Source organism: Bos grunniens, chromosome 7 (genome assembly GCF_055505025.1).
Source record: "Bos grunniens cultivar Pamir isolate PY7600 chromosome 7, Bosgru_T2T1.0, whole genome shotgun sequence".
Taxonomy (NCBI): Eukaryota; Metazoa; Chordata; class Mammalia; order Artiodactyla; family Bovidae; genus Bos; species Bos grunniens.
Window position 1 is genome coordinate 41909327 of NC_141171.1, and position 23699 is coordinate 41933025.

Sequence of the window (23699 nt, forward strand, 5' to 3'; positions counted from 1 at the left end):
TCTTATACCCCATCAATGAAAAATTCTCTGAAGGCATGGTCACATAGCTGGAGGTCTGGAATCTGGTGGGCTTGCAACTTTGAGAACATAAGCACCAGTGAGATAACAGGATGCCATTTGGGCAATTTGGTCAGTCTCACAGATCACTGTGATTTTATTATTCTTTTGCAAGGTCGACATAATGAGTCATCTTATCAATGAAACCCCATGTGGGCCCTATCATCATTATACTTTAGGATGTAAGCTATATTTCTGTAACCAGGAAGGATAAATTTTTACTCCGTACTAGATCTGTTTCTATAACTCCAATCCTTTTTCTCTTTCTGTTATTATAAACATACACAATGGCGTGCCTCAGGGAACCCTGCCTCCCCTCTGCCTGACCCTTAAAGTGTGTTTGTTTAGCTCACAGGGAGACAACCTGACCCTGCCCACCTGTGAAGGACTGTGAAATTCTTAAGTTCCTCTGTGAGGAATGGTACCACTCATTTGCTGCTTGCTGGTGAGGCACAGAAATTCACATTTGGCGGGAGGGCAGAATCATATATAGTTGTGGTATCCTTGTTTATTGATATGGCAGGAGATATTCCATTTCACGCGACCTGTGAAACGGCTGTGAGAAAACGAAACTAGCACATCCTCCTGCTTGAGGCTTGCTATTCTAAGAAATATTTGCAAGAATTAAATGGTCTTTTTACTTTGTTTCCTCACCTCCTCCCATTTCTGATCCACAAAAGAAACTGGCATCCAGTTCCTGACAAGATGCTTATTTTGAAACAGTAATCTGCCATCTTCTCAGTCAGCCAGCTCTTGGAGTAAAGTCATACTCCTTACCTCAAAACTTCCTCTCTCAGATTTATTGGTCTATTGTGAAGCAAGCAGAGTGAGCTTGGACTCAGTAATGTTTCTAAATCTTTTTTAATGTTCAATTATAAAATTGCATTTATACAATCAGCAGTTCTGATAAAAGTGGAAATTTGATGGTTGTGATGATATTGGCAACATTAGGGACTGGAAATTCAAGGGAAAACGGAAATAATATTGATTGTAGATGACATCAGGAGGAACTTTCCTAAACACAAGATTGCAAATTCTAGATTTAGCAATGTATCAACCTATGCTAAATATTTTTAGTGAATAGTGAAGAAACAGAAATATTTAGAAAGAAAAAAGAAAACAGCAAAGAAAGTTTGTGTCTCATATTTGCCAGAGTTGTACTAATTATTTTCATCATTTTTATTGAATATTTCAATATTATTATTTACAAAAAATTTTAAACCTTTAAAAATTGCTCTAATGCCAAAGCATATATCATATAATCCATGCCTACAACAAATATATATTACATTTATGACAAAATTAATTTTATAAGTAATGCAGAAATAGTAAATTATTAGTGATATTAGTTATATTGAGTTTACATGGGAAATAATTAAAGCCCTCCCTCTGATTACCATCTTGAGTGCTGGAAATTGGTCAGACAGGAGACAGAGACAGAATCCTGGCTTGCTTGTCATAACTGTTACAAATGTAAATAGTGCACAGTGTGGTTTCCTTAGTACTATCATCAATAATTTGAAAAGTTAACATATATATATTTGCACATTAATAGTTTTGAGAAATCAGTTCAACTTTAGAGCAAGAAAAAGGAAAAATCTGTGTAAGTTGAATTATGTTTTTTAAATGGTTTGAATTAAACAAGATACATTTCCATATAAATCACAATTTCAGTATAATAAAATGGAATTTATGAATATAAATAAATATATTTTAACTAATCCAAAGTGTGTTATGCTTAGAGATAGATACTATAAAATTTAATCTCCTAATATGGTCAAGACACTTCTAGATACTGTATCTAGATTCTTAGCTGTTTATTTGTTAGGAAAACTGGTAAAATGATTGAATACTTTGTCTATCTTTACTCCTGTCTATTCAATATAAATAATTTGAATGTTTGCAGTAGAGTCCTAAATTTGTAGTGCTATGACTTCATATTACATATACATGGCAATATATTTAAAATATTGGTTCAAATAAGCATTGACTATGCATTTCAAATTAAGTGATATCTATGTAGGCATTGGCTACAGTACTGAAAGGTCAGTTTTTATTCCAATCCCAAAGAAAGGCAATGCCAAAGAATGCTCAAACTACCACACAATTGCACTCATCTCACACTCTAGTAAAGTAATGCTCAATTTTCTCCAAGCCAGGCTTCAGCAATACATGAATGGTAAACTTCCAGATGTTCAAGCTGGTTTCAGAAAAGGCAGAGGAACCAGAGATCAAATTGCCAACATCTTCTGGACGTGGAAAAAGCAAGAGAGTTCCAGAAAAAACATCTATTTCTGCTTTATTGACTATGCCAAAGCCTTTGACTGTGTGGATCACAATAAACTGTGGAAAATTCTGAAAGAGATGGGAATACCAGACCACCTGACCTGCCTCTTGAGAAAACTACATGCAGGTCAGGAAGCAACAGTTAGAACTGAACATGGAACAACAGACTGGTTCCAAATAGGAAAGGAAGTACGTCAAGGCTGTGTATTGTCACCCTGCTTATTTAACTTATATACAGAGTACATCATGAGAAACGCTGGGCTGGAAGAAGCACAAGCTGGAATCAAGATTGCCCGGAGAAATATCAATAACCTCAGATATGCAGATGACACCACCCTTATGGCAGAAAGTGAAGAAGAACTCAAGGGCCTCTTGTTGAAAGTGAAAGAGGAGAGTGAAAAAGTTGGCTTAAAGCACAACATTCAGAAAACGAAGATCATGGCATCTGGTCCCATCACTTCATGGCAAATAGATGGGGAAACAGTGGAAACAGTGTCAGACTTTATTTTTGGGGGGCTCCAAAATCACTGCAGATGGTGACTGCAGTCATGAAATTAAAAGACACTTACTCCTTGGAAGAAAAGTTATGACCAACCTAGATAGCATATTGAAAAGCAGAGACTTTAGTTTGCCAATAAAAGTCTGTCTGGTCAAGGCTATGGTTTTCCCAGTGGTCATATATGGATGTGAGGGTTGGACTGTGAAGAAAGCTGAGCACCAAAGAATTGATGCTTTTGAACTGTGGTATTGGAGAAGACTCTTGAGAATCCCCTGGACTGCAAGGAGATCCAACTAGTCCATTCTAAAGGACATCAGTCCTGGGTGTTCATTGGAAGGACTGATGCTGAAGCTGAAACTCCAGTACTTTGGCCACCTCATGCGAAAAGTTGACTCATTGGAAAAGACCCTGATGCTAGGAGGGATTAGGGGCAGGAGGAGAAGAGGATGACAGAGGATAAGATGGCTGGATGGCATCACTGACTCGATGGACGTTGAGTCTGAGTGAACTCCAGGAGTTGGTGATTAACAGGGAGGCCTGGCGTGCTGCGATTCATAGGGTCGCAGAGTCAGACACGACTGAGCGACTGAACTGAACTGATGTAAACATTTGACAGAATTCAAATACTTTCTTAAAACATTATCTTAGACCACAGTCGAAGTATATGTTTGGCCATTTAATCCACATACTCTTCTCTTCACAATAACTTCAAAACCTAAAAGTGTATTATAGTGTTTTCAATAATTTAATAAAATCTTATCCTGTAAGCAGAAATGCTGAAGTAAGTTTTCAATTGTAGGACTATTTGATTCTCTTGTGTTTCTGTTTTCACATATTTCATAAAATATATGCCATTGAGATTAAATTAGTTTCCTTGAAAGGAATATAACTATAATGCAGTTATAAAATTTTTATACTTAATATGGTGTAATAAGGGTTTTTTTCTTATTAAACACATAACAAGCTTAACTATATCCTGGATTTCAATATGATTTATATTCATAAATAAAATTTATAAGCATCAGTGCCTAACTTAGGGAAATTTGCACATTTTCAGTTCACTGGATATCTGAATATTGAAAAAAAGTTACTTCTTGATTCAGTGAATTGAACTTATATGGATTTTGACAACTTGGAAGAAAGATTGTATCTGAGGTTCTTAAATCATATTTAAAATTTTTGTGATGGAGAAAAATAAAAGTATAATTTGTAAAAATGTGTCTTGAAATGTTATTGTACTTTCTTCTACAAACTTGGAAGACTAAAAATAAACTATAGACCACTGAGTAAATGTCCAAAAGCACAGTGCACTGATCTTTTTCCAAAATAAATTCAAAGTGCCTCAAAAAAATTTGGAGTTCATAATTTTTTATAGGAAAGCTTTTTTTGTTACCCAGTTGTATATCCCCAAATTCCTGATACCTTTTAATAAATCTATAATGTCCTTATTCAAATAATATGTTGTATAATAAAGTCATAATAGGATTGAATATAAAGTAATAATGGCTATTTGACATAGTTTCCTGCAAAACAGAAAAAGTACTTAGTTTCACAGAATAAGTTATTCCAAAAACATGTACATTATAAGTGCTATTTTTAGAACTGAATGGAAAAAGAAGAGTATTAAAGAGAAAAATGTAGAAGAAAGCAAAGAATGCAGATAATTAGCAACTTACTCTCCAGTCTTACCCTTCCTGAAAACCTGGAACGCACAGGCCACTTCCTTGTTGTGGAAGCTATAGATGAGGGGATTCAGTGTGGGAGTGAGGATGGTGTAGAAGACAGACATCATCCTGTCCCGGGCAGGGGAATGATTAGAAGTAGGCCACATGTACATAAACAAAACTGCTCCATAGTACATTCCCACTACCATGAGATGGGAGGAACACGTGGCAAAAGCTCTGTGGTGACCTTTCCCAGATTCCATGAGAATGACAGTCAGAAGAACTCGAGCATAGGAGGCAATGATGATTGCTACAGGGAAAAGAATCATCATTATACAGCAGTAAAAGAGAAGTTCTTCAAATATTGAAGTGTCATTGCATTGGATAACTAGAAGAAAAGGGAAAGCACAGAAGAAGTGGGCTATTACCCGGGATCCACAGTAGGAGAAGGAAAATGTAACTACAGCATCAATGACACCATCAGTAGAACCCAGGACCCAGGAAGACACAGTCATAAGTCCACAAATTTTGAGTCTCATGAGACTGGTGTATCTCAGTGGATGGCATGTAGCAACATTGCAGTCATAAGCCATGACTGCCAAGAGGAAGCATTCACAGCCAGTTAGTGATGCATAAAAGAAAATGTGTGTGGCACAATCTGCCATGGTAATGGACTTGCTACCAGACAGGTAGTTGAAGGCCATCTTGGGGATAGTGGTAGAGATGAGCACAAGGTCCGTAAGAGATAACTGGCTGAAGAGGAAATACATAGGAGTGTGGAGCTGGGCGTTCAGGTAGGGGAAGAGAACCACAAGAGTGTTTCCCATGATGGCCACTGCAGAGACGCCCAAGACCCGAGAGAAGAGGAAGATGTGGGTGGACCTATGATCAAAGATTCCCAGCAGTATGAAATCAGAATTAAAAGGTCTAAAATTCCCATGCCATGATGAATGTGTTCTTTAACTATTAAAAGAAAATGTATGTTTATTGCTTTGGTAAACATTTCCATAGTGCCTTACAGAGAATATGATTCTGTAAAATTGTGTAGGTTTTTAACCAATACGGCATGATGAGATTTAGGAATCTTAGGAATCAAGGAGTATAGTATTAAAGAGAAATAAATCTTCCTGATACCTCCCTCATTTATAAAACTGTGAAATTGCCCCAAGTTCAACCTCTAAACATTTTTTTTAATCTCAATTGAAAAATTAGGGTATTAATATGAAATATTATATTTTTGATAAGTTTTCTATATAAAGGAAAATTCTCAAAAGCAAAAACAAAGCATCCTGAAACATCAGAAGTCACTTACCAATAAGTTGACAGAGGAAAAAATATAGTTAAATAAGTATGTGGAATAATGGTAACAAAGAGGGAGAGTAAGATCTAAGCCTTTACTCCTATGGTACTGAGCACTTTTGTTATTAATATAAGTGCTAACAAAAATTAAATACTTGCCAATTATATTACAGTATACAGTGCTTGGTTTGTAATTTATAGCAAGTATTCAGTACAGTGTGTGAATGAGCTGAAAAGTGATTATATAATTGTGTAACTCTAAAGTGTGTGTTCTTTATTTTACACCATGCTGGTGTGGTGTGACTTATTTTCCTCAAAAAGAGATATGTTGAAGTCCTAATAAAGAATATAATTAGTTAAGTTATGGTCTTACTTGAATAGTATAGACCCTAATTCAATGTAACTGTGTCTTTTAGGAAAATGACCATGTGAAGACAAAGATATAAGGAAAATGGCACGTATTAATGGAAGCAGTGATTGCAGTGATATGTGTATACACATAGATAGAAGTAATATGCATTATATATAATATATATTCTATATATCAGTTCATTTCAGTCACTCAGTTGTGTCCAACTCTTTGCGACCCCATGAATCACAGCACGCCGGGCCTCCCTGTCCATCACCAACTCCTGGAGTTCACTCAGACTCACGTCCATCAATTCAGTGATGCCATCCAGCCATCTCATCCTCTGTCGTCCCCTTCTCCTTCTGCCCTCAATCCCTCCCAGCATCAGAGTCTTTTCCAATGAGTCAACTCTTTGCATGAGGTGGCCAAAGTACTGGAGTTTCAGCTTCAGCATCATTCCTTCCAAAGAAATCCCAGGGCTGATCTCCTTCAGAATGGACTGGTTGGATCTCCTGGCAGTCCAAGGAACTCTCAAGAGTCTTCTCCAACACCACAGTTCAAAAACATCAATTCTTCGGTGCTCAACCTTCTTCACAGTCCAACTCTCACATCCATACATGACCACAGGAGAAACCATAGCCTTGACTAGCCAGACCTTCTCAGAATCTATATATATTCTATATATAGATATGAGTACATTTTTGAAGAAGGCAATGGCACCCCATTCCAGTACTCTTGCCTGGAAAATCCCATGGATGGAGGAGCCTGGTAGGCTGCAGTCCATGGGGTCACTGAGGGTCAGACACGACTGAGCAACTTCACTTTCCCGTTTCACTTTCGTGCATTGGAGAAGGAAATGGCAATCCACACCAGTGTTCTTGCCTGGAGAATCCCAGGGACTGGGGAGCCTGGTGGGCTGCCCTCTATGGTCGCACAGAGTCGGACACGACTGAAGTGACTTAGCAGTAGCAGTAGCAATGTACATCTTACATATAAAATATGGTGTTGGTGGTAAAGAACCCAACTACCAATGCAGGAGACATGAGAGATGTAGGTTCTACCCCTGGATTGGGAATATCCCCCGGAGAAATAGATGATAATCCACTACAGTATTTCTTGTCTGGGAAATCCCATGGTCAGAGGAGCCTGATGGGCTACAGTTAAGTGGGTTACAAAGAGTCAGACACGATTTAGCAACTAAAACAAGAAAAATTGGAAGAGGATAAATTTCTGTTGCTTTAATCCAGTCAATGTTAGAGCATTCCTAGGAATATGTCATATGTCACCAATATGTCATATAGAAAATTCATACATAAAAAAATAGAAATTCAGAGAAAAGTGAGGTCTACTCATTAAAACAACACATTGAGATTTATCTGTGTGTTAGGCACCAAGGATAATGCAACAATCAGCAAAGAAAGTACTTAACATTTATATTTTAATCAGATAGTGACAAAAACCACCATTATAGAGGAAAAAAGTCAAAGGAAGTTGTTAGAATTACACTGGAGTGTTCAATTTTGAATAGAATAATCAAGGACGACCTCCCTTATCTGGTGGCATTTGCCTAAAGACAGTGAAGGTAAGAAACGGACCACATCACAGGAAAGAACAGTCTTTGCATCAGTTTCACAGAGGTGAAATTAATAAATAGAACACACATGCAAATAGCAGAGCTGTTCAAAAGGTTTAGGAAAAACAGAGTGTTCTAAGTTAGAGCTATATTTCTTGTTCACTGTTGCATTTAAATTTTAATGTATGAGATAATTATACATGTGTGAGCAACATTAATAGACCTTAGGAGATTATTCTAGATAACAAAAAAATGTCATAAGTTAGAAAGACCAGTCTGGTGGATATAAAATTAAACAAGAATGCAATTTATTCACTATTTCAGGCATCGCCTTTTTGTGAAGAGACTAAAAACAAAACAAAATAAATTACAAAAGCTGAGTAATCTAGGCAAGGGAAAATAAATCTGTAGAGGAAGATGGAACCTTAAATTCAGTTCCTTGAGTTTAAATAGTTTAAGTGGAGAGATAATAAAATGCCAGGACTTTCTAGGTGGCTAAATGGTGAAGAATTCACCTGCCAATGCAGGAGACACCAGTTTGATTCCTTGGTCAGGAATAAGCCCTGGAGAAGGAAATGGCAACTCACTCCAGTACTCTTGCCTGGGAGGTCCCATGGACAGAGGAATCTGGCAGGCACAGTCTCTAGGGTCCTGAAGGAGTTGGACACAACTTAGTGACTGAACAAGTAAAATGCAGTTTCTTTGAGTTTTAATTATTTATATACATTGTGAACATCATTTGAGATACAAGAGAAATTTCAAAAGTATTTTAAAATTTCAGTGAACGATTGTGACCTGCAAATGCTAATCTACTAAATACTGCCTCTAAAGATGCCTCATGTATATCTAACGAACTGAGGAATACAATCTTTAAAAAAAAAAAAGTGAGAAAATATTTTTTTGTCAAACAACATGAAGGATGAAACAGGCCTTAATTTTATGTATATCTCCCTATACCAATAGAAGAATATTATTGGTTACTGATAGCTTAGAAACTGGTCCCTTCAAGGGGCATCTTAGGGGCTTTGGGGGAATGGGAGTGGGTCCCCCACAACAGAATACCCTCCTGGTGCCCAAACAGGAGTAGTCTTAAGTTCAGACAGGAAGAAGGCCATTATGTTGCATCAATAATTTCAAGTGCTTATATAGCTACATTTACTTCCAAAAATAACTTCCCTCAAGTATTTTGAGGGCTTCCCTTGTGGCTCAGCTGGTAAAGAATCTGCCCACAATGCAGGAGACCTGGTTTGGGAAGATCCCTTGGAGAAGGGAATGGCTACCAACTCCAATATTCTGGCCTGGAGAATTCCATGGTCTGTATAGCCCATGGGGTCGCAAAGAGTTGGACATGACTGAGCGACTTACACTTCACTTCACTTCAAGTATTTTGAATGACATGTCATAGACTGCCCAGTTATTCTGAACTTGTGAACTATTGAGATAAATCAGCTTACCCAAACAAGACTTTGTGTTAGCCCACAGATCCACCATGTTTCTCCTTAATTGTCTGCAACATGATTCCAAGGATGAAACTATCTGGTCAGGTTAGTTCATACCTAGCTAGCACATGCGGGGATAAATCTGTCTCAGTAACTAAACTGATATGAAATTTTGAACACTTCTATTGGATATCGCCTGGACATGTCTGCCATAAAGCTTTTAAGTCCAGTTGAGTGATCTAATTTTTAAATAGCATTTGCTAACAAATGTAGAACATACATATTTTCTCTGAAGTTTCTCAGTTCCATAATTAGATCACTTTAAACTTAGAGAAACTCACACTTACTTGTATGCTGCTTCAAAATTCCTTTCATAGCCATGCACCGAAATTGTTTTCACTGATTTTCACTCAGTGAAAATTCCAGATAATGTGGCAAGAAAGTCATATAAAATATTTAGCACATTTTAATATTTATATAGATGGAAGATATTGAATGCTGCATTACCCACTACCAGCTATATAAGAATCATGTAGATATTTACTCTTGAATGGGTATAAAAATAAACAAGTATTGGTTCTCATGAGGAAACTAGATGTTAATTCTAATATATATATGTGTGTGTGTGTGTGTGTGTGTGTGTGTGTGTATGACAGAATATATATTTTTTAACCACCAAGAAGATGAGGCCCAAATTTAAATGCTCATTGCAGGCTCCCAGAATATAAACAATACTAAAATACATTCCAGAATAAACAGGGGTTCCTCATGGTGTTTTTATACGCTCTTCCCAAGAAATGGATCTTTGGCAAAATATCTCTTGAAATTTTAACTTATCTGGGACTATTTGCTGTGAAATAAAGCACACATTTTGATTAGCAGCTGTCTTGGCAGAAAGAAAATAAAAAAATAGCATTTCTGGAATAAATAAATTTGAGAATTTTTTCAGAATACCTATTGATTTCTTTAAAATGTTCCTATAATGAGGTAAAAATTTTTTTTAATCTTCTTTAAATTTTTTTAAAATTTAAATTTATTTACCTGCCTCTTGAGAAATTTGTATGAAGGTCAGGAAGCAACAGTTAGAACTGGACATGAAACAACAGACTGGTTCCAAATAGGAAAAGGAGTTCGTCAAGGCTGTATATTGTCACGCTGTTTATTTAACTTATATGCAGAGTACATCATGAGAAATGCTGGGCTGGAAGAAGCACAAGCTGGAATCAAGATTGCCAGGAGAAATATCAATAACCTCAGATATGCAGATGACACCACCCTAATGGCAGAAAGTAAAGAGGAACTCAAAAGCCTCTTGATGAAGGTGAAAGAGAGGGAGAAAAAGTTGGCTTAAAACTCAATATTCAGAAAACGAAGATCATGGCATCTGATCTCATCACTTCATGGGAAATAGATGGGGAAACAGTGGAAACAGTGTCAGACTTTATTTTTTTAGGTTCCAAAATCACTGCAGATGATGATTGCAGCCATGAAATTAAAAGATGCTTACTCCTTGGAAGAAAAGTTATGACCAACCTAGATAGCATATTCAAAAGCAGAGACATTACTTTGCCAACAAAGGTACATCTAGTCAAGGCTATGGTTTTTCCAATGGTCATGTATGGATGTGAGAGTTGGACTGTGAAGAAGGCTGAGTGCTGAAGAATTAATGCTTTTGAACTGTGGTGTTGGAGAAGACTCTTGAGAGTCCCTTGGACTGCAAGGAGATCCAACCAGTCCATTCTTAAGGGGATCAGCCCTGGGATTTCTTTGGAAGAAATGATGCTAAAGCTGAAACTCCGGTACTTTGGCCACCTCATGCAAAGAGTTGACTCATTGGAAAAGACCCTGATGCTGGGAGGAACTGGGGGCAGGAGGAGAAGGGGATGACAGAGGATGAGATGTCTGGATGGCATCACTGACTCGATGGACGTGAGTCTGAGTGAACTCCGGGAGTTAGTGATGGACAAGGAGGCCTGGCGTGCTGCGATTCATGGGGTCGCAAAGAGTCAGACATGACTGAGCGACTGAACTGAACTGAACTGATTTTAATTGGAAGCTAATTACTTTACAATATTGTTTTGGTTTTGCCATACATCAACATGAATCCACCACAGGTTGCCTGTCAAGCTTTTCTCTTTTCCTTAGTTGTAATTTTATGGTTTTATTTGTATTAATTTTATCTAAACTTCATTGTTGTTGCTATTCAGTCGCTAAGTCATGCCCGAGTTTTTGTGATCCCATGGACTGTAGTGTGCCAGACTTCCCTGTCCACTCTCTCCCTAAGTTTGCTCAAGCTCAAGTTCGTTAAGTCATTGATGCCATCCAATCATCTCATCCTCTGTGGCCCGCTTCTCCTGTCTGTGTATTCAGTCATGTCCAACCCTTTGTGATCCCATTGACTGTAGCTCACCAGGCTTCTTTGTCCATAGGATTCCCAAGGCAAGAATATTGGAGTGGGCTGCCATTTCCTTATCTAGAGAATATTCCCAACCCAGGGATTGAACTCACTTCTCTTGTGTCTCCTGCATTGTCAAGCAGACTCTTTAATACTGGTGTCACCTGGTAAGCCCTAAACCACACTGCTTTTTTTAAAATAAACTTTTCAATTTGTGAAGGACACAGTATGCTCATTTATTAGTTCTAATGATTTACTGTACCTCATCATTTCTAAAGGAAGAGTTGTGGATTTCATGATGCTGTGATGACATGTATTTGTCCAAGCAATAACAACCCATAAATCATGGAAATTGTGGCTACTTCTTGAGAGGACCATAACTGAGTAAAGTGATATGAGCAAAAGTGACCAAGTGACCCTGCTTCTAATAGCAATATACAACCCAAGTATATACCGATAATAGGATTAATAATCATAGTTACAGGTGGTATTAATGAGCCTCGAGAATAGAATGTTAAAGAAACAAAATACATTACAGGGGAAACTTTATTTAATCCTATTATATAAAATTTAAACACAGATGATATAGTTTTTGAAGAAGCTTATCAGTATTGATAGAACAGTTATCACTGGTGTGAACCACGAGAATTGTATCATCAGGAATAGAGTCAACCTGCTTTTTAAAAACACGTTGTTTTAAAGCAGTTCACAAAAATTGTGCATAATCAATTTGTCATTAATAAACTTTTGTGTCTAATTGAAGTTACATTAAGCAATTAGAAAAACATGTAAAAGTCTAAAAAGAGTACATGGCAACTTGTAAAGTATCTGTTAATATGAGGCATGCTCATTAAAAGAGATTGTGATTCAAGCCTACCTTTCAAATCACTCAGTTATGTCATTATTCTCTCCTGCCACTTTTTTTTTCCTCCTGACTTCAATCAACCACCAAGCTCTTTATCATCTGAGTAATATAAATATTATATGAAAAAAGGAAAAAATATCCAAGCTTTCCCATCTACAAGCTAAAGCTAGTAACTTATGTCTCAACTCTCTAACCTTAAAAGAAAACTTTCCTCAGACTAATAATGTATGGAAAAATTGAATGAATTCCATAAAGTGCTTAGTAGAAAAATCAGTTAAGTAGTGAAACCAATTATCTCCATGTTCAACAAAGTTTGACATTGGCTTAGACACATTCTCACCTTGGTAGTTACATTACCTCTTTGTACGGGTGTGCGTGGTACATAATTTCACTGAGATTGTTGGTTACTGGAAACACAAATTATATATCTTACATGTTTTCATATTTCCATAATTAACAAACATTTAACACACAATAAGCAATGTTACAGTTACTGATAAAATACTGAAAAGACAAAGTAATCAACTTTAGTTGAGGCATATCTTGAGACAGAATGGTTCCAAATCACTATAATACTATTTATTTCAATATAATTTTCAAATGCGTTATATTGTTTAACCCTCACAGAGAATCAATATTGCTACAATTTTATATACATGATACATCCATGAATGTGAATATATATCAGTGTAAGTGAAAATCTACCTCTCTTTTTAGATATTTTAAGCAGTAAATTATTAATCCATTTCCACTTAAATTCTGTATGTACTCCTGGAATCTGGAATTCATACCTGCTGTAAACTACATTTTTATTATAGCTCCCAGGAAGATAGAAACTACAGTTACAATTAAAAGGACTTCCTTCCTAGAGAGTCTCTATTTGCTATACTCACGGTAAGAAATGGGCTTCCCTGGTAGCTCAGACGGTAAAGAGTCTGCCTACAGTGCAGGATACCTGGGTTCAATCCCTAGGTCGGGAAGATCCCCTGGAGAAGGAAATGGCAACCCACTCCAGTATTCATGCCTGGAAAATCCCATGGATCAAGGAGCCCGGTGGGCTACAGTCCATGGGGTTGCAAAGAGTCAGACCTGACTGAGCGACTTCACTTCATGGTAAGAAGATAGAAACTTAAACGTTATAGCCCTCTGAGGAACCCATTCCCTTGTCTTTAATTATAATAGTTTGTATTGTATTTCATCTTCTCTCCTAGGACAAAGAAGCAGAATTAGCTTCTTTATTTTGAAAATACTTATTCAGGGTAGATAATTATGTCACTTTTCTTGAGTATTACTGTGAACCCCCTAAAATTTCTCCTCCTTTTCACATAATAATGAGAGGAAAAATACAGAGTGCTTCCAGTGTAACTGTCACTGTTGAAAACATGTATGTAAACTCACAGAACACTTATAAACATTGTTTTGGAGGTACTTTAACATGGATATTATGATCTCCATTTTTCTTCCAAGATGGGCTACTTAAGTAAATTGTGCAAGGTTATAGAGCTAGAGAATATAAACAAGGTATTCCAATGAAATCAACTTCATTTTTTTTCACATCTTATTAAGATATAATTGAGAAATAAAATTGCAAATATTTAAGGTATACAACCTGACGTTTTGATTTACATATCCCTTATGAAATGATTACTACAATCAAGCAAGTTAAAATATCCATCAGTTCACATTTAAAGTGCTTTTGTGTGTTCAGAACACTTAATATCTAACCTCTTAACAAATTTTAAATATACAGTAAAGTTGTATAATCTTTGTCACTGTAAATCACGATGTGAATGCTTAGTCACTCAGTCATGTCTGACTCTTTGAGACCCCGTGAGTTCACGTGAGGTCTGTAGACCGCTAGGTTTCTCTGTCCATGGGGATTCTTCTGGCAAGAATACTGGAGTTGGTTGCCATGCCCTCCTGCAAGGTATCTTCCCAACCCAGGAATTGAACCCAGGTCTCCTGTATTGCAGGCAGATTCTTTACTGTCTGAGCCAGGTAGCTCAGCTGGTACAGAATCCACCTGCAATGTAGGAAACCCTGGTTCAATTTCTGGGTCGGGAAGATCCCCTGCAGAAGGGATAGCTACTCACCCCAGTATTCTCTGGCTTCCCTTGTGGCTCAGAGGATAAAGAATCCACTTGCAATGCAGGAGACCTGGGTTCCATCCTTCGACTGGAAAGACCCCCGGGTCAGGAGGACATGGCAACACATTCCAGTATTCTTGCCTGGAAAATCCCCATGGACAGAGGAGCCTGAAAGGCTACAGTCCATAGGGTCTCAAAGAATCAGACATGACTGAACAACACGGCACAGAATAAATCACCGTCATGTATGGATGCGAGAGCTGGACTGTGAAGAAAGCTGAGGGCTGAAGAATTGATGCATTTGAAATGTGGTGTTGGAGAAGACTCTTGAGAGTCCCTTGGGCTGCAAGGAGATCCAACCAGTCCATTCTGAAGGAGATCAGCCCTGGGATTTCTTTGGAGGGAATGATGCTGAAGCTGAAACTCCAGTACTTTGGCCACCTCATATGAAGAGTTGACTCATTGGAAAAGACTCTGATGCTGGGAGGCATTGGGGGCAGGAGGAGAAGGGGACGACAGAGGATGAGATGGCTGGATGGCATCACTGACTCGATGGACGTGAGTCTGAGTGAACTCCTGGAGTTGATGATGAACAGGGAGGCTTGGTGTGCTGTGATTCATGGGGTCACAAAGAGTCAGACATGACTGAGCAACTGAACTGAACTGAACTGAACTGAATGACTAGTATGTTGGGTATCTTTTCACTGGCTTATTGGTCATTTGTATATCTTCTTTGGAGAAACATCCATTCACATCCTTTGCTCATTTTTTATCAGTTTACTGAGTTGTAGAGTTTTTAAAATACATTCTGGATATTAAGTCCATATCAAATATATGGTTTATAAATATTATTTTTTATCTCATATGTAGAGCTTTCACAATGATGATTGTGCCCTTTGGAGCACAGGAGTTTTAATTTTGGATGGAGTCCAGTTTACCTATTTTTATTTTGTTGAATCTTTTTTGAGAAATTATCGAATAATGAGTGACCCAGTGAAACACCAGACACTCCAGCCTCTGATCCCAGGTCTCTCTCTCTCTCTACCAGCAATCCCACTGTATGGCCCTCTGACATGCAATGTAACATCTGAAAGAGAGCATACCTTTGTATAAGTAAAGTCAAGGGACTGAATTCTCTGTGGAGGTAAAGGATTTAAGGTCCATGATACCATATGATGGCTCAGTCTTTTAAAATGTGGCTCCTTTGGACCATCTGAGTAGCTGCTGCTAAATGTTTCTAGAAGAGACAGAAGGAAAGCCTGAAATAGAATCAGAATCAGAGAATGATTATCACTTTCCAGTTCAGAGATTCTAGGATTTATTAGGTGACTCACTACCTGTAAGTATAAATATAAAATGATCTTTTTTCTGAGACTCTGTTACCTTCCCTATTGACCTTAAATGCTTTCCATGAAAAAATCAAGTAGCAAATGTGTGTGAAAAAAATCTTGACACTCAATAGATTATACAAATACAAACTTTTCTCATCCTTATTATTAAAGTTTGATGTATATTTCTATGTTTAGCATACTGTATACAGTTTTACACAATATCATGAAAGTATTATCATTTCCTTTCACATCCTGTCTCTCATTCATACTAAAAATAAGAGAGAAGAGAAAACAGAGAATTGCTCTCCTTAGTAAATTATCTTTCATTTATTAGACATATTTACTGGATAAATATGATATACATATATATCTTCCAATTGTTAGAGACACACCTAAAAAGGCTTCATGAAATAATCATAAACCATGATATTTCGATACACTGCTTTGAAAGAGACTCATGAATGTTTAGTTATGAAAAATTCCCTAGACGCCACATAGTACAACTTTTCAGTTTACAAATTATTGGAGAAAGTTATGTGAAACAGAAGAGAACTCCATTTCCTTGTTTATGTTCCAAATATCTCACAAAATCTACCAGTCAGTAAAATTCTTGGAATTGGTGCCATCAAAGCAAAGAAAAGAAGAATTTGATAAAGTTTGAGTTGTGAAACTGTATAGTCTGTGAGGCTTTCTTGGTGTCTTAGATGGTAAAGAATCTGCCTGCAATGTGGGAGACCTGGGTTCTATCCCTGGGTCAAAAAGATTCCCTAAAGAAAGGAATGGCTACACACTCCAGTATTCTTGCCTAGAGATTTCCATAGACAGAAGAGCCTGGTGGGTTATGGCCCATGGGGTCCCAGGGTCAGACATGACTGAGCATGTTCACTTTCACTTTTCTTGTGAACTTTTCTTGAAACTTGTAAGATGTGGGAATACGGAATATTTTGAAGTGCATGAATGGAAATCTTCAGTTTGGCAGTATCACAAAGTCTAGAGAATGCTTGACTCCAGTGTAGTTGTGCATTCTTCCAGAGCCCTATGAGTATCAGGGTCCATGATTTATGCTGTCTTTTCTTCTTCCATATCCATTAATATTTCAGAGTATCTAATCATCTAAGACTTTGAGCCATCAGTCTTGTTTTTCTCTTTTCCTTTATGTTATCAGCTCTTTTTTTTTAACCACTCATTTCCTCATATGCCACTAAAAGTCTTCCATACATTTAATTTTTCTCTCATTAAGTCACTTCTTTTCTTTAAAGTGTGTGTGTGTGTGTGTTTCACCTCTCTGGGTCTTATTCTTCAATTTCCATTATAATTAGCATGAAAGAATATAGAAGTATGAAAAGTATGGAAGTATCTTGGATGTCAGAATTTTCCAATTTCGTGTTTAATTATAACACTGAATCCAAATTTTAAATTAAGAGAATAAAGAAAGAAGTTAGCAGTTCTTTATGTTGACTACCTTGGGAATAAGACTATATTTATTTATTTATAGAGTTATTAAAATTTTGATATATATTTTGTTGTAGAAAGTTTGGATTCTCTCAACACATAGTCGTCATTTAAATAGGTGAAAATACCTAACACACACTTGTTATACAAAGAAAAGAATTTTTGACCTAAGGAATTATTCCCCAATTGCAATATTCAGCATATCTGATTCTGTAAGGCTCTCTACTATGCTCAAATGTTAGAACAGGGAATGATTTTTTTTTTTTTTTGAAAACTGACATAACATTTTAATTCCATTAAAATAAAGCCATGGCATTTTAGTATGTTGTTAACAGCAAAAATATCTCTGAGGATATTTCTACTGCCCAGCTCCTCTGTCCATGGGATTTCCTAGGCAAGAATACTGGTGTGGGTTGCCATTTCCTTCTCCAGGGGATCTTCCCTACCCAGGAATCAAACTCCAGCCTGCTGCATTGCAGGCAGATTCTTTACCGACTGAGCCACTAGGGAAGCCCCTTAAGTATAATTAATGAAAATTAATTTTGAATATCAATACATAAACAGGATATTTGCTAGGGAAAATTTTTGCAGCAAAAGTATTTTGAAGAAATGTTCCCATCCTACATAAAATGTTGTAGAGGCATAAGCCTTGTATCATTAAAAAATAGGTCATACAACAATTTTCAGGAACCTGCTATATCCTTGGAAATACACATTATTTGGTTTGATGTACACAGGGCTACAGTCCATGGGGCCTCAAAGAGTCAGAGACACAAATGAGGAACTGAGCACTTGTGCACAATAGTCACAATCAGGCTATGGATTTTACATAGAAAAAGCTTGATGTATCTCCATTTTTCATTAAAGTGTTAGAGAAAAAAAGTAGATAATTGGGTTTCTTTACAATTTAATAAAATTCTACAGAACATATTTGGAAAACACTGCTTATTTAGAATTGTTTTAATGAAATGAAAGATAAACGCTTTACACAAAGATAAACATTCACCATGGTAAACAATCTAGGGTCAGTGGATCAGTGGATATTCAATATCAAAAAGCATGATATGAGTGAGACAAAACCTAGATTTTGTTTAAAGCTGAATTAAAAATAAGATGATAAGAAATTAAGAAAAATAGATTACTTTATATCAAGGAGAAATAAAAGCATAATGGGCGTTTTGATGAATTAAGAAGTCTGTGAGGCTTAGTCTGAGATGGAAAAGTTAAAATGTACATTACTAAACCCTTCTCTGAATTAGCTATATAGATTCTCCTTTGAGGATAATAACATTGACCTTGACTTCCCAGGAGGCACAGTAATAAAGAATCTGCCTGCCAATGCAGGAGGTGTAAGAAATGCTGGTTCAATCGCTGCAACAGGAAGATTCCCCTAGAGTAGGAAATGGCAACAACAGAAAATGGCAACCACTCCAGTATTCTTGTCTGGAAAATTCCATGGACAGGGGAGCCTGGTGGGCTACAGTTCATGAAGTCGCAAAAAGTCAGGCAGGGCTAAGTAACTGACCACAATCATTGTTCCAATGCAATGTTTCACTGGGCTGGTACCACACACAAGAAGCAGATAAAATGGTAGAAGGAATCAAGAGAAGAGGAATTCTGTAGTTAGGTGAGAACACAGTGGAGACATGTTAAGACAAAGAATACAACTGTCAATAGAGAATACTATGTGATCAAGGATATTTCATAAAATTTAGCAACAGACACTTGTAATTATTTTTCTCCTAGATTCTCTATTGACTGTGTACCTTTGAGTTAGTCAATAATATACATTTTTCTTTTCTGGGAAATAAGGAAAATAGTTATTGAAGTTGTTATTTGGGAAGTCTGGATGGGAAAATGACTAGAAAACAATGGACCAAATCACTTAACTTATTGTGACCAAAGAGGAGGCAACTGAAGGTTGGTGAATTCTTATACATGCACACAATGTAGTGTGCACTTGAATACGCTGACCTGGTATGCATTTGAAAACTAATAAACAAGTTTCTACGCATTCTGGATCTTGCAGATGACACAAATTATCCGGGATGGTTTGGAGAAACCAGACCTTCAACTTGGACTTCATCCTGTTAGGAATCTTTGATTATAGACCCACACACATCTTCCTTTTCTCTCTGGTCTTGGGCATCTTCACAGTGGCCTTCATGGGAAACACTCTCATGGTTCTTCTTATCTACCTGGACACCCAGCTCCACACCCCTATGTACTTGCTCCTTAGCCAATTGTCCCTCATGGACCTCATGCTCATCTCTACTACTGTACCCAAGATGGCCTTCAACTACTTGTCTGGCAGGAAATCCATCTCTCTAGCAGGCTGTGGCATCCAGATATTCTTCTATGTTTCCCTACTTGGAGCTGAATGCTTCCTGTTGGCTGTCATGGCCTATGATCGCTATGTGGCTATATGCCACCCTCTTCGATATACCATCCTGATGAATCAGAAATTCTGTGTCTTCATGACTGTTGCTTCCTGGATCTTGGGCTCTCTTGATGGGATCATTGTGCTTGTAGCAGCCCTCTCATTCCCTTATTGCAGCTCCCTGGAAATTCATCACTTTTTCTGTGATGTTGCTGCCCTTTTACCTCTATCTTGTACAGACACCTCTGAGTTTGAAAATTTGCTTTTTATCTGCTGTGTGGTGATGCTGGTCTTACCAGTCTCTGTGATTATTGGTTCCTATTCACGAGTTCTTCAAGCTGTCATCGGCATGGATTCCAAGGAAAGTCGCTGCAAGGCCTTCACCATCTGCTCCTCACATCTGTCTGTGGTTGGACTCTACTATGGAGCTGCCATGTTTATGTATATGAGACCAGCTTCTAATCACACACCAGACCAGGACAAGGTGGTATCAGCCTTTTATACCATCCTCACCCCGATGCTGAACCCTCTCATCTACAGTCTTCGAAACAAAGAGGTATCTAAAGGATTTCAGAAACTGTTGAGGAAAGGAAAATTAATTTTATACAGCATCTTTGAGTGCCCACTGTGATCAGTACTCCTCCCCGGAAACTTGAGTCCCTTGTATCATCTTATTCTTCCTGGTATATTGTTCTCCCACTTTTATTTCCAATTTAAAATACCTTCATTTATAGTTTATATAAACATCACAGGTCAAGAAGACAGTTTAGATAACAGTATAGGCAGCTTCACTGCTGTGAATTTCTTTTATACCACGAGTTGTTAGACATAAGTACCTGATTTTAGGATGCCTGTCTTTTAACTCAGGTATAAGTCTGATGATTTTGCTTTATCCAAGACAAAAGGTTGAAGTTGAACCACTTAAATCTCTATTTAATAATTACTTACCTTAAATGAACTTGTCTTCATTTTATCCCTATTTGAACCCATGTTTTGACTTTTATTCCTGACTCTTCCCTACTTAATTCCAAAGAATTTAGAAATTGATAGTTAACATTGACAATTCTGTCAAATAAGTCATATGTCTAGATAAGCTAACAGGGACTTATACATTTTTTTTTCCTTTGCCTTTAAAAAGAAAATGAATATTTTAATGAGTCCACATAAAATATTTATTTGTTTAAGCTGCACAACCTTCATCTTTATTGTAATTGACTTTGTCACTCAACCTTATATTGATAACTAAAATCTATTTGAAGGTACTAGAAAACTAACAAACAGTTTCTAGAATTGCTAATCATGATTTTGTACACAGCTGTAAAAAAATATTTCCTATAAATTATGCCACAAAACTGAAATTTTTTTTCTTAGAGGAAACTTATGGTCTCTGAATGCCCATAACAGCTGTTTTAATGTTCTGTTGAGTACCCACACATTGATGCAACCAAAGAGTCATTAACTTTTTGCAATTTACAAAAGTAAATAACCTACATCTTTAAAAACAATCCTTATATGCTCATGAGATTAACTTGATTTATGTATATATAACTGTAATCTAATCTTTATTATGTAATTTATTATTATGTAAATTATTATTATTTATTATATAAATGTTTTTTTAAACTATTAGACTTTATACTTAAACAAGATGTTCCATGGGTTGTAATATGTTGCATCTCTTTTTAGAAAAATGACAATTTTTGAGATATGCAGAATATTCTAAATATATATATATATATTCTCAGGATTTTTTAAAATAAAATTCACATACAATGAAATTCAACACTTTAAAGTGCAGAGTTCAGTTATTTTTCAGTAGATTCACAGATAAATGCAATCATTATCATTATCTAATTCCAAAAGAACCCCCCAAAGTATGCTCATACCTATTATACCCATTAGCATTCATTCATCATTCCCTTCTCCCCAAACTGAAGGCAAGCACTATTTTTTGTCTATGTGGTTTTGCCTATTTAGGATGTAGCATATGTGGTCCACTGGAGAAGGGAATGGCAAACCACTTCAGTATTCTTGCCTTGAGAACCCCATAAATAGTATGAAAAGGCAAAATAATAAGATACTGAAAGAGGAACTCCCCAGGTCAGTAGGTGCCCACTATGCTACTGGAGATCAGTGGAGAAATAACTCCAGAAAGAATGAAGGGATGGAGCCAAAGCAAAAACAATACCCAGTTGTGGATGTGTCTGGTGATAGAGGCAAGGTCCGATGCTGTAAAGAGTAATATTGCATAGGAACCTGGAATGCTAGGTCCATGAATCAAGGTAAATTGGAAGTGGTCAAACAGGAGATGGCAAGAGTGAACATCGATATTCTAGGAATCAGTGAACTAAAATGGACTGGAATGGGTGAATTTAACTCAGATGATCATTATATCTACTCCTACGGGCAGGAATTCCTTAGAAGAAATGGAGTAGCCATCATGGTCAACAAAAGATCCAAAATTCAGTACTTGGATGCAATCTCAAAAACAACAGAATGATCTCTGTTCGTTTCCAAGGCAAACCATTCAATATCACAGTAATCCAAGTATATGCCCCAACCAGTAACATTGAAGAAGCTGAAGTTGAATGGTTCTATGAAGACCTACAAGACCTTTTAGAACTAACACACAAAAAAATATATCCTTTTCATTATAGGAGACTGGAATGTAAAAGTAAGAAGTCAAGAAACATCTGGAGTAACAGGCAAATTTGGCCTTGGAATACGGAATGAAGCAGGGCAAAGGCTAATAGAGTTCTGCCAAGAGAACGCATTGGTCATAGCAAACACCCTCTTCCAACAACACAAGAGAAGACTCTACACACGGACCTCACCAGATGGTCAACACTGAAATCAGATTGATTATATTCTTTGCAGCCAAAGATGGAGAAGCTCTATACAGTCAGCAAAACAAGACCAGGAGCTGACTGTGGCTCAGATCATGAGCTGCTTATTGCCAAATTCAAACTTAAATTGAAGAAAGTAGGGAAAACCAAGAGACCAATTCAGGTATGACCTAAATCAAATCCCTTATGATTATACAGTGGAAGTGAGAAATAGATTTAAGGGCCTAGATCTGATAGAGTGCCTGATGAACTATGGACTGAGGTTCATGATGTTGTACAGGAGACAGGGATCAAGACCACCCCCATGGAAAAGAAATGCAAAAAAGCAAAATGGCTGTCTGGGGAGGCCTTACAAATAGCTGTGAAAAGAAGAGAAGTAAAAAGCAAAGGAGAAAAGGAAAGATATAAGCATCTGAATGGGAGAAGGCAATGGCAACCCACTCCAGTACTCTTGCCTGGAAAATCCCATGGACAGAGGAGCCTGGTAGGCTGCAGTCCATGGGGTTGCGAAGAGTTGGACATGACTGAACGACTTCACTTTCACTTTTCACTTTCCTGCATTGGAGAAGGAAATGGCACCCCACTCCAGTGTTCTTGCATGGAAAATCCCAGGGACAGGGGAGCCTGGTGGGCTGCCGTCTATGGGGTCTCACAGAGTCGGACGTGACTGAAGCGACTTAACAGCAGCAGCAGCAAGCATCTGAATGCAGAGTTCCAAAGAATAGCAAGGAGAGATAAGAAAACCTTCCTCAGCAATAAATGCAAAGAAATAGAGGAAAACAACAGAATGGGAAAGACTAGAGATCTCTTCAAGAAAATTAGAGATATCAAGGGAACATTTCATGCAAAGATGGGCTCGATAAAGGACAGAAATTGGATGACCCTAACAGAAGCAGAAGATATTAAGAAGAGGTGGCAAGAATACACAGAAGAACTGTACAAAAAAGATCTTCACAACCAAGATAATCACGATGGTGTGATCACTCACCTGGAGCCAGACATCCTAGAATGTGAAGTCAAGTGGGGCTTAGAAAGCATCACTATGACAAAGGTAGTGGAGGTTATGGAATTCCAGTTGAGTTATTTCAAATCCTGGAAGATGATGCCTTGAAAGTGCTGCACTCAATATGCCAGCAAATTTGGAAAACTCAGCAGTGGCCACAGGACTGGAAAAGGT

The 23699-nt window shown here is 37.3% G+C and overlaps 2 protein-coding genes across 2 annotated transcripts; one reads left to right on the plus strand and one right to left on the minus strand.

Annotated features, from left to right (window-relative positions):
• Nucleotides 1–4514: 4514 nt before the first annotated feature.
• On the minus strand, nucleotides 4515–5574 carry LOC147369224 (olfactory receptor 2M3-like). Its single transcript, XM_086413808.1, has 2 exons — nucleotides 5570–5574; nucleotides 4515–5433 (listed from the first exon to the last, which is right to left on the minus strand). The coding sequence occupies exons 1-2, from the start codon at nucleotides 5572–5574 to the stop codon at nucleotides 4515–4517; spliced, it is 924 nt and encodes a 307-aa protein (XP_086269934.1).
• Nucleotides 5575–19344: 13770 nt separating this feature from the next.
• On the plus strand, nucleotides 19345–20307 carry LOC147369225 (olfactory receptor 2M4-like). Its single transcript, XM_086413809.1, has one exon. It carries the CDS (start codon nucleotides 19345–19347, stop codon nucleotides 20305–20307), a length of 963 nt encoding a protein of 320 aa, XP_086269935.1.
• The last annotated feature ends 3392 nt before the right edge of the window (nucleotides 20308–23699 follow it).

Bases quoted from the DNA above. Each gene is read 5' to 3' on its own strand.
- LOC147369225 (XM_086413809.1), top strand. From the start codon at position 19,345: ATGGTTTGGAGAAACCAGACCTTCAACTTGGACTTCATCCTGTTAGGA.